The sequence below is a fragment of the Hippoglossus hippoglossus genome, chromosome 9 (genome assembly GCF_009819705.1).
Source record: "Hippoglossus hippoglossus isolate fHipHip1 chromosome 9, fHipHip1.pri, whole genome shotgun sequence".
In the NCBI taxonomy this organism is placed as follows: Eukaryota; Metazoa; Chordata; class Actinopteri; order Pleuronectiformes; family Pleuronectidae; genus Hippoglossus; species Hippoglossus hippoglossus.
Genome location: NC_047159.1, coordinates 25,217,284 through 25,228,824, shown reverse-complemented (window position 1 = coordinate 25,228,824; position 11,541 = coordinate 25,217,284). Strand labels below are relative to the sequence as shown.

The following is an 11,541-nucleotide window of genomic DNA, read 5'->3' as shown; positions in this document are numbered from 1 at the left end:
GGCTAATAACAAAAAGAAATGTTTGAGAGATTATAGGTCTACATGAAGCCTGCGCCTCAGTCTCCACCTCTCTCTCTCCCTCTCCCTCACACACATACACTCTTACACTCTTACACTCTCTCTCTCTCTCTCTCTCTCTCTCTCTCTCTCTCTCTCTCTCCCTCCCCCTCACACACATACACTCTTACACTCTTACACACTCTCTCTCTCTCTCTCTCTCTCTCTCTCTCTCTCTCTCTCTGTCTGTGTGCAGCTAGGTTGCAGGAGCCACACTTCAGGCAGGGATGGTGATGATGATGGAGAAGGGGCTAAACTCAGAGCGCGCACACTCGCGGCCAAAGTGAAGTGAAGATGCTCCTTCTCTTCTTTCTGCCAACAGTCCAACCAGAGAGCCACTCAGCACCCCCTCCTCTCCTCTGTCCGCCTGAGCGCCAAACTGCCCCGGTCCCTGGCTGCCTGGAGGAACTTGCGCTGCCGGGGCTCGTCCAGCAGCAGCTCGCCGGAGGAGGAGGAGGCGAGAGGAGGCAGCGGAGACCCGGAGAGACGTCCCCACTATGGCGTACCCGCGGACAGCTGGACGCGGCGGGATGGGCGCGCTCTCAAAGGGACGTTACCTCTCCATGACGGGCCTCCTGCTCCTTGTTTGTTGCGCGGCACGCGTGATCTCTAAAGGTAAGAGCTGTCCCGCATGCACGCATCTACTTCTGGTGTCAGGGGCTTTCGAACGCGTGTGCTCGGCTTGTATTACAAACACTCTTCTGGTGCCATCCCCATGATTTACGCACCACATGTGGCATTTCCTCGCGATTTACGGAGCACGTGTGGCATTTCTATCACGTTTTTATTCTTTTTTTTAATTTTAAATAGCAAATACTCCTCTGTGCACGTTCAGCTTCCAACGTGCGTTTTTTTCCCCAATCCATCCTCGGACTTATTATCACTGTTGGAGCTTCCTGTCCTCTCATATTGACTCATCAAGCCGCAGCTCCCACTGTGAAGTTGTCCCACTGTTTTATCTGCGTCCATATCCCCGTGAAATCGATGTTAATTGTTCCCTGATCACTCAGTTCTCACAGTCTGTAATGAATCCATCATCGCGCCCGCGCTGCGTGCAGGAGAGTGGAGGCTGTGGCGCGGCGTGGAACCGGCACGCCTGTGCAACAGGCATGTCCCCGCGGTTTGCTCTGGGAGTTGAAGGACTGATGCTGTGGGTGTCTTTCTTCAGTTTTGAAAAACGATGCTCCCCCTGATATGATGACCCGGAGGCAACACGGTGGCGTGTGACGGACTGTGCGGTGCGTTTCTGTTGAATTCAAGCCCAAAACAAGAGAAACATTCTGCCACTGACGCACCTAAAGTGACTGTAGAAAAGGGCGGCAGTGCTGGGTTCCAGCGGGGTGCCCTCCACCTTTGAGCAACACGTGTTTAAAGCCATGCACCCATGTGTTTTATTGATGGTAATAATGCAACTGAGAGTGGGGTAACTGTGTCAGATGAGGGGCAGTTAAGGAACGTTTTCCAAAGCATACTTTCAGGTTTTGTGACCGGTGATATTTGATGCATGCACCGAAACTCACTCATTTAAATCTAATGTTACAACCCAAGCATACACCTCCCTTCAATATCTTTGGCTTTCAGTCCTCTCGATGTGACTTGGAGAAAAAATTGTTTACTCACAACTCCTCAGGCTGCAGCTCAGAGCTGATTCTTCAGATTCCTCTTAATGTAGGTTATAGGTGAGTGTGTACAGTGATGGTGTTTGAGTCTGATTTGATATTACTCTCTCCCCCCTCATGGAGCCACACAATCTGGACTCACTGTACGGCTGCGGATGGAGCTGAACTGAGTGCAGTAATAGATTGAGGTCACAGCATCACGACTCCATCGGCCAGCGCACTCACTGAATGTGTGTGCGCAACATCCCCAGTTAGAATGAGCACAATAACACTCCAGCTCTTTCATCTTATTATTTAATCTGGTGGTCTGTTGGACGGGGTCTATATCGTGATTTTTTTCCGTTGTGTCACGAGGACAAACACAGTTGCCCGTAACTTTATTGTTTTGAGTTGATCTTTCATGACAGGGAAACGGGTGCCACGTCATGTTGTGCAAATGCAGAGCAAGCTCCTTTTTTTAAAATCAAAAGGAGCACGGCCCTCAAAACAGAAAAAAAGAGCTAAATGCATAATTACACTTTGCATTTAACCCATAAGTTCACATCCTTTTTTCCCTTATGACCTTTACAATGAAGCAATGTCCTCCTGTAATCCCCACCCACACAGGCTGCATATATTTATGAGCAACCAGAAGCTAAAGGTGCACTCTGATAATTTAGTTTCGCCCCTCCAAAACATTTGGGGACTGACGAGGTCAAAATCTGTGCGGCAGAGGCCAGGGTCCCCTGATGGTTTGGGTCAAGGTTCAGAAACACTGGACCCTACAATTACCATAAAGCAACTTTCCTATTAAGCGCCTCATCTTTTAAGCACCACACCTCAATTCTGTTGAAAACATTAAGTCTTAAGCCCGAGTCAATTAGCTCAGCATCGTCACACCAGGTCGCATTCGCCAGTGGGTCTGGAACCTTGCCGTTAATTCTCGATTCAGGGATATTGTGAACGGTCGCAGAGCAGACCCACAACATATCTGAGCTACAAAACAGTTGATGTAGTTCCGAGTAACCTCTCCACACCAGCAGCAGCCATCTTGGTTGTGAATGAAAATGCTTTACTGGTACTCCCACACCTGACCGCTGTCAGCATGGTTTGAAATCTGGAAGGTGTGCGGGCCAGACCCATCTGCAACAGCCAATACATATGAGCCTGCTGAGTGGTCTGGTTTTGAGGCTACAAGTCCAAATAACCCTGATAACATGTTCTGGATTATTTGCTTAAATATCCGGAGTTTTTCAAGTAGATCAAAAATGTATAAATCTCCTGCAAATCACCTGACAACTTCCGATTTCTCTTGCGAGAGGTTGTCGGAACTAGTCTAATTGTTCACTCGATGCAAAATATGTTGAATTTGTTTTTCAGAATAAATGATATGCTTTGGCTCAAATGGCAGAGTTTGAAATTTGAGGGACCTAATTTCCCAGAAGCCCTGGGAGGTGACATCAGTAAACTGTCCTCTTTTATATTCCTCTGTCATGCTCCAAGAAATAATCCTAATCAAAGATATGACAGAATGTTTGTGTTAAAAACTGATTTAAGTGATTCATTAATTTATTTAAATTTCCCCTCATTATCTAATCAATAAATTGACTTAGTTTTAGTGCTTGATGCAGATGCCGTACATAAAAATGTCACTTAAAACACAGTGAATGCCTGCATGGAGTCCGCAGCAATCAAAGTGACATTTTGCTCTGTGCCCTGTGCCTCATGTGCTGCACCAACACCTTCCATGTTGCCATTTCCCCGCACGTTACATCAGTCTCAAAGGCCATAAATCTAATGACAGGTGTCACACGGACATTTCCCCCCACAAGGTTGACTTTTAGTTGAACCAGACAGCGGTCCCGCCGCAGCAGGACGTGACAGCGCTAGCACGCACTCAGCAAGATTTAAGCTCTTAAGGATCAATGGTGAAGTTTGCAGGTGGGAGGGGGGGGTGAGACTGAAGAGAGGGGTTGTGAGGGGAGGGTCCCTCCTGTGTGACATGGGCGTGAATAAGCATGCATGGCGTGGCCCGTGGGGGAAATTGAAAAGGCCTTTCAGCCATGCCACACACAGAGCTAGACACGAAACGGATGCAGCTTCCTTATGGTATGAGGTGTAACATGCATTCATCTGCTTTTGAAGCCCTGTTTACAGATGCAAAAAGGCGCTGTCAGAGTGCTCTGATTTGTAATATACCTTTATAACCAGGCTTCTGATAAGGCTCTTGTTGATATCACTTAGCATGCAGGCGAGTTTATTTGGAACTTGATGACTAATTTATGTGATGTGTGATTTAGTGTGTACAGAGCAAAAAAATAAATAATGGAAAAGGGGATTATCTGTTATTTGGCTGAGGATTGTTGAAGTCACCTAGTTCATTTACCAGTCGTTCAGCATGTTCAGCTGCATGTTTTTCTAATGCTTTACGTCATTAAGAGAATGTGTTATGAGACCAGAGCGTGGAGTTGTTTGCCTTGCCGGAGAGAGCCAGCGAGCACACATGCCTGGGCCCCTTGTGGTCACCTCCATTTGATACACATTAGCAGCCGTACAGCATCTTCCCGCTTCCCAGATGCACAGTTGTGTCAAGTGTCGTTGAAATAACCATCACCGCATGGCGACGGCCTTTCCATTTTTCTGATACGGACTCTTCTATTCTTTGCGGGGCTTGGTTCACCAATGACCTCAGGCTGCAGATTGGACCTCTGTGCTCTTCAGGGATAAACAAAAAAAACACACGCACCTGAGTGCAAAGGATGCACAAAGCGGTAGCTACTTTTGTTTTCTAGAAAAAGAAACTCAAGGTTTTTCTTTTTTTATTTCACTGTGTACAGGGTTTTCATGAAAACAGACAAAGGTCAAATCTGTTATTTTCCCTCGGAGACGGTAAAGGGCCTCTTATATTTTCCCTGCCAATCCCAGAATGAATCATCATAGTCAGGCTGCCGTGGGTGACAACGTGCGCAGTTCAGTGCCCAGATTTACATTTAAATGAAACCAAATGGCTTTACATTCCGAAATGATATACAGTAATGATGATGGTAATAAAAGCAAGTCCCCTTTCATATTGGACCCGCTCCTGCTTGGGATTGTTGTCATTTGGGGACTTTGCAGGTACCATCGGTGAGTTATGTCTTTGCTATGTCAAGACTATTACCTTCACATTTCAGCGAGTGGATTCATCAATGCGCTGCCTTTGAGGCGTAATGTAGTCAGCAATCAGCCCTGCAGCTCATTGGCTTCTCCTGTCAGCTCTGTGGCTGGAAGATAATACAGGACATTCAACTTTTTCCAAGTACTGTATGTCATCTGTGCGTGTGGGTTTATGCTGCAGAGGCCCCGGCATATGTTGGGTGTCAGGTCGCCTGATTCCTAACATTTGTCGTGCAAACATCTGGGGACGTCATCGTCCTACACCTGATAAATCCATAAAAATGGCTGAGCCTGGATGAGATTGAGACAGCCGAGTCTGAAATAGCAGTTATGTCACTAGTTAGTAACATCCTCCATGAATGAGCTGTGAAAGTATTTGTGTTATCTGGCCAGTGTGGTTTTGCGTTTTTTTAATTAATAACAAAATAAAGGTTGCTGGGTTTTGGATGACACCAGATTAAGATTAATATTGGCCTCAAAATATAACTAAAAAAACCTTAACTCCTAATTTATACCAGTTTCTAGAGCGGTTACCTACAACTCATGGTGGTCTCGTTTATGATCCATGTGGCACAGAAGAATTGCAGGTGGAATACGAGGTATTTGGATTTTTAATTTCAACACGGCTGCAGTATTTATAATGGTACTGTAGTAATTATAAGAAGTACCATTTTAGTGATCAGTAACTTCCCCCTGTCGCCCTCAGCTTGACCATTTCCTGCCCTGTTTCCTATTTAATATCCCTCAGAAAATGCTTGGGTCACCGTGTCCTGATGTGCCCCAGAAGAACGTTGTAGCTTCCATCCTGCCTAATCTGAGGGGACGGCAATCAGGACAGGGTGAGAGGGCCCACTCAGTCACAGCGCTAAATCATTTAAGAACGCCGCAGATACCCTCCATCCATCTCAGTCCGCAGACTCAATCGGTTGTGTTCATAGAGGTTCTTCCTTCCATAGTCATGTTGCGACTGCGGCTGAGTAGGTTTCTTTTAAAATATTGTAGTCTTTGTATGAGACCTGAATGATACATGTGGACACAGCCTTCTTTTCCCCTGTGAGCTTTTTCCCCCCCGTTTTTTTAAGCACTTGTGAAAGAATTCCCTCAGGGTGAAAACACTTGGGATTTAAATGTGATAAGCTCTGTACTGTATAATACTGACAAGCTAAGACTTACAACAGGGTAAACTGCCTTTTTCAAAAGAGCCAGAGACAAGGCACATTATCACTGTGATGATGTTTATATATAATATTAAGTAGATTCACATTTCCTTTCAGATGAATTCTAGGCATTAAGTTGATATATTTTGCACAAATAAAGAGCAGAAATGACCCAGGCTTCATTTATTTTGCATTTTTCAAATTTACATAGCCAGTGCAAAGGTCAAAAGAACAGCCCAACTGCATAATTAAAATATATTTTAATATATTGTAAATGTATATGGAATATTCATACATCATAAATAATAGATAAGAACTGTACACAGGAATAACAGCTAGTTGAAAAAATCATCTTATTGTCTCTACTGTAAATGGGTTATTTATTACTTATTTTGTACACACACACACACACACACACACACACACACACACACACACTGTGCTTAAATATTTATAGCTATTAAGTGAACATCATCTTCATTGCTGTAATCTTTGAAGATTCTACATGTGCTCTAAATAAATGCATATTTATTGTTGCAAACATTAATTAATCACCGGCGTATAGTGGAGCAGTTCCTCTCGAGGAGCAGCAGGTAGAATGGGTTTTTTATGAAAGCACAAATCTGTGTTTCTCTCACATTTATGAGGCTTTTGCTATGGAGCAAATGCTGGCATTACATCAGTGCAGTACTGTACTGCAAACACAGAGGTGTCAGGCCGCACAGACGCCGTGAACTTCCTCATATCTGTGTTTACAGATGGTGTGCACCAGATGAGCTTTTTACATGGCTGCTTTATGATAGCATCCTATTTAGCAAGCCTCCAAGCAGCCATAAGGCCTTCTGGGGGACGTTTGTGGCGCGATTGTGCACGCATGCTCACAGTCACACACACAGTAATTAGGAACGCCAAACACAGTCCTGTGTAGATTCAATGTATACTATTAATAAATTGCAGGGCTTATTTGATAGCATCTGGGTGTGAGCTTGTATAGAATCAGAGTCAAGTGAAAGGCCTCATCTCTTTTCAAGTCAGAGAGAATTTTATATTGTTATCGAAAGACATGTCTTGTTGATGTATGGGGTCATGGCTGGAATCTATGTCAGCTGATCTCATGTAAATGTCACTATACATGACTGGAGTGACTCTGTTTCTCACCTGGAACAGACATACAGGAGTTTTATTATTTTGTATAATGCATGTTGTCAACCATCTTTTGATTGTATTTGTTATGCTGGAGGTATGAATCTATTCAGGCTGTCCTGTGGGCAGATAGAGACGAGGACAAAAATGGGACTTCTCTTATTTTTAGTGAGCATGCAGCGAGCCGTTCACTCGAACATCAAACACCAGCGACGGCTATATTCCAATTAATTCCGGTTAATATTCAGCATCTAAAAGCTGCTGTTGTTACTTGTAAGTGCTGGTTACATTAGATTATAGCTGTGACTAGAAATTTCCTGATACAATTTTCTCTTTTTAAAAATACTGATTCCAATAACTGGACTATGCCAGAGTACCAACTCAATACCAGTTTATATATATATATACCAGTTTTATATATATACTGTATAAAAAAACTTCTTCTCTGCTGTAAAAACCGTAGTTGCTGTTTTGGAGAGACAAAAAAAGAAGAGAATTCTGGGAGAAGAAAATTGCAGTTTTATCTGAGTGAAACTAATATAATTTAAAGATGTGGAATCAGATCGGTACATTGAATCATGTACTCATTGAGTCCTGGCCCGGCAATTTCATCAGTATCGGAACGTACCAGTGTGTCTTTATCAGAACATGTCAAGCTGTCATGCACCAAACTATCAGTGAGAGTAATAATTAATATTGATGAATAATGTTGGATTACTATTTCTTACTTCATGGAATTCTTGTGGTAATGCACAGTATGTGGGTGGGTATGCAGTTTTGTTTGTTTGTTTTCCGTTACATCCGTGTTCTATCAGTTCCTTGGTATATTTCTAGCTTACATTATGGATAGATTTTATGGTCCAAAAAACCATCTCCAATCATAGATGACAGGCACCTTTCTTAGATCCTTGATGTATAGTCTTTGATATGCCAACCCCGATAGTTCCATGCTGTTGCTGTTGCTGTATCCACTTTCATGGCCTCGGGTCAGCTGTTCAAACATGTCCTCTGTTGATCCATGGTGGCGCAGCAGGCCTACCGGGACACAGCAGTGCCCGAGGACAAGTTGTGATGAATGGACTGCCCAGCTCCAGTCTCATTTCGCTGTGTCCTGTCCTGCTTGGAGGACCTCTGGGTCTCGCTGGTGGGCACATGTTAGTCATGGGACCACGCTGTTTTGGACCAGTGGTTGACACATACAGGTGCTGCAGAGAAGTCCAGAGAAACTGTTTAATAGTAGGTTTTTCTATCTTTGTAGATGTTGACGAAAGGTCAGTGGGGATTTGTTAATGATAACCTCGTTATTGGGTTAGTAGGATCGACAGTGCTGTGTGAAAATTGAGTGGAAAGAACAGATGTAGAGTCTTAACCTAAATGTGTCATTCATTTTGATAGCATAGAAGAAACAAATTCCAACATTAAAATCATGAATAATCATCAAATTAATGTAAAAAAAAGATCATTAATTATCAATAATAAATCATAATCAACAATCCATCGATCAAAACTCTACAGTCGCACTCACGTAGTTTAAATAAAAGAAGTGTCTCTGATTGGCTGTTTGGTGCCTAATGAAACAACACACATTTTCTTCTATTTTTTGAAGTGCCCATGAAAAGTAGAGCAGAGTCACGTATGAATCACAAAATGAAGTAAACAACCTGAGGGCACACCGCGAGGCGGACATGAAAACAGAATAATGCTAACATAAAGAACTGACATGCTTTAACTACAAATTTAACTACGACAAACAACTCGCACCGTGCTGGAACTCTAAATAAACAGTAGCAAAACAGTGGACTAGATATACAGTATCATAAAGATTCCAGGCTCCCTTGTACGAGTGATATCAAGTTGCTTTGTTTAAAGCACCAGTGTGTCAGGTTAGCTGGAATCTCTTGGCAGATATGCAACACAACGTTCATAATTATGTTTTTATTAGTGTATAATCACCTGAAACTAAGAATCCTATTTTAATTACCTCCGAATAAAGTCTTTATATCTTCATCAGGAGTGGGTACTTTTCTCCAGAGTCCACCATGCTGCTCTGTCATGTTTCTACAGTAGCCTAGAACAGACACACCAAACACCAAACACCAACGCTAGAGATGTTTGTATTTATATGTTACCTGAAGGCCAATGTTGTCTCCTACAATCTTGGAAGAGGGGGTGTGAGGGGAGGGGTATTCAGTTGCAATTTCTTAGCTCAAAAGCCACTAAATACTACACATTGGTCCTTTTATAGTTTATAAATACGCATTTGGTGTGACTATGCAGTTGATCTGTAAATGCACAAAGTCACATGAAGGTACTTGGCAGAGACTTGAGCATAAATAGGGAATACATTTTCAAGGAAAATCAAGTTTCAAACCAATCATGTCTTTGTAATCAATATGGTTATTTAAAAAAGATTATCTGTTCATTATCATGCAACTCAAACCTTAAAAACAAGACATCTACACAATATGACAACAGTGTCAGTCTTGTAGTTCAAGTCCAAATATCTTGAAAACTTGGAGTTCAGAATTTAAAGTTAGAAATAATCCATAGGTTTTATTTCAGCAGAGTGTTTTTTCTATGGGATGCAATCTGTACATATGAATCAATTTTTTCAAATAAATATAAAAAGAATAAATATATAAATATAAAAAGAAATTGGAAAAGTGGTAAGTAAAGAATAGTCTTTATAAACCCTGTGTAAACTTTACAAACCCACGAGTTAAATGTCGATACGTGTTGTTTAGGTCCATTAATGAACATTGTTCCAGCACAAATCTGTTCTCCAGCCGATCGAGCAGCTGTGAGTCACCTTGCCTGCGTGGCGCTTCACCTTGCTGCACTTGCAGTTTTTCAGCGCTGCGGGCTCCCACACGCTGTACCAGCAGGTTGATGCTCAGAGATGACCAGAACAGTCAGAAAATGAGCATCTCTACAGAAACACTAACACCGACCACCAATGAGTAACCACCGACTACAATCATTTTAGGAATGGCTTCAGTTCTTTAGGTGAGAATATTCTTCTCTGCACACATTTCTACCTTCACAAATGTCACAACATGTGCCCTATTTTACATTTTCAACACTTTGGTACAGCAGGATCACCTCAATGTTATTCTGAGTGGCAGAATCGGGAAAGATAACATTAGCCTCTTCTAGTGTCACACTTTATGAAAAGATTCACCTGCAAATATATTTTGTCATTCAGGGATTTACATGCAGCTTAACATAACATTACACATTTGGAGTGAGCACAATGTGCCCAATGAGCAGTTGGAAGCTTTGGATCTGCAAATAACAACTTGACTTACTCAAAAAACAGTATGTGTGTCCCATGGATTATCCTGCACAGTAGTGTGTGCGCCACAGCTCTGATGAGAAGAGTGTTTGTCAGACACGACCTGAGTTTGGCCCTGGATCAACATCTTGTACAGTTGGAAAAGTAACTTTACTTCTTGGAAAAGTTTATTTTTCAGCTTCTCAGTTCGTAGCTCTCAGCTTGCATTAGGGCAGTTTCACATCATTTCCTCTGTGTACATGTGTTGGGTAAGGGGCAGAGACACTGTTAGACCAAACAAGTCAGCTTAGAGTGAGGAAAAGTGAAAGTCTACAGAGAGCAGCACTGACTGCCTGATAAAATCAACAGCTGTAGGGCAATGGTATCATGATATTTGATATTTCCATACTGTAGACTTCCTCTTTGACCTGAGGACTGCCTATTTCACAGTAGTTGCTATGGCGATGACATGTGCATGGGACTTATAAATCACAAATGAGGATGAACACTTGACTTTGCTCTGCTTGTCGGTGGAGCTTCCTCCCCTGCCTCACTCAGGTGGAACGCTATCAGGTGAGCCCATAAATTGCACGGTTCAGAGTCGACAAACAGCCTCACCTATGTTCTTTACTCTGCTGTCTGCACCCGAAATACTTCCACAAGCTGCTTTACAGAAATGTAGGAGTCGTGATTGTCCGCTCAGGACGTCTTTGCTTGCTAACGTCCTCCATTTTCGTTACAAAACAATGCAACGAAACTACTTTACTGAAAGGTCAAGAGGACAAGCAATAGGTCAAGCTAGACTAGATACTTCTTCCGATGTGAACTTCTCCCCTCATGTTCAAATGAATGTTCAGATTTCAAAGTCACAGCCCTAGTTTATTTGCATAAACATTAAGTGGAAGTTGTCTGTGCTCCTAAATAACAGCTTAATATCAGTGTGTCGACGTAAACCACAGTTTTGACAAATGGTTCCCGAGTGACTGCACTGACTCATCTTCACAGGATATGATTGTTGTCATGAGAACTACTCTGGAGGGCTCCAGGGCTCACTGAAGTCATCCCATTTCAAATTATACATGAGGGGGGCCGTGATTGCTCCAAATACTTTTGGTAAATGAATTCCTGATTTAAAGGCAGTAATGTGTTCCAGATA

General features: G+C 42.7%; 1 protein-coding gene across 2 annotated transcripts in view; it reads left to right on the top strand.

The window, feature by feature from the left end:
* The first annotated feature begins 245 nt into the window (after positions 1 to 245).
* Positions 246 to 11,541, top strand: part of unc5db (unc-5 netrin receptor Db) — a 189,460-nt gene continuing 178,164 nt past the window's right edge. For both annotated transcript variants that reach the window (XM_034597032.1, XM_034597031.1), the window contains exon 1: positions 246 to 672. In XM_034597032.1, coding sequence (XP_034452923.1) covers positions 555 to 672 — 118 coding nt within the window. In that variant the 5' untranslated portion in view covers positions 246 to 554. The remainder of the gene's footprint in view (positions 673 to 11,541) is intronic.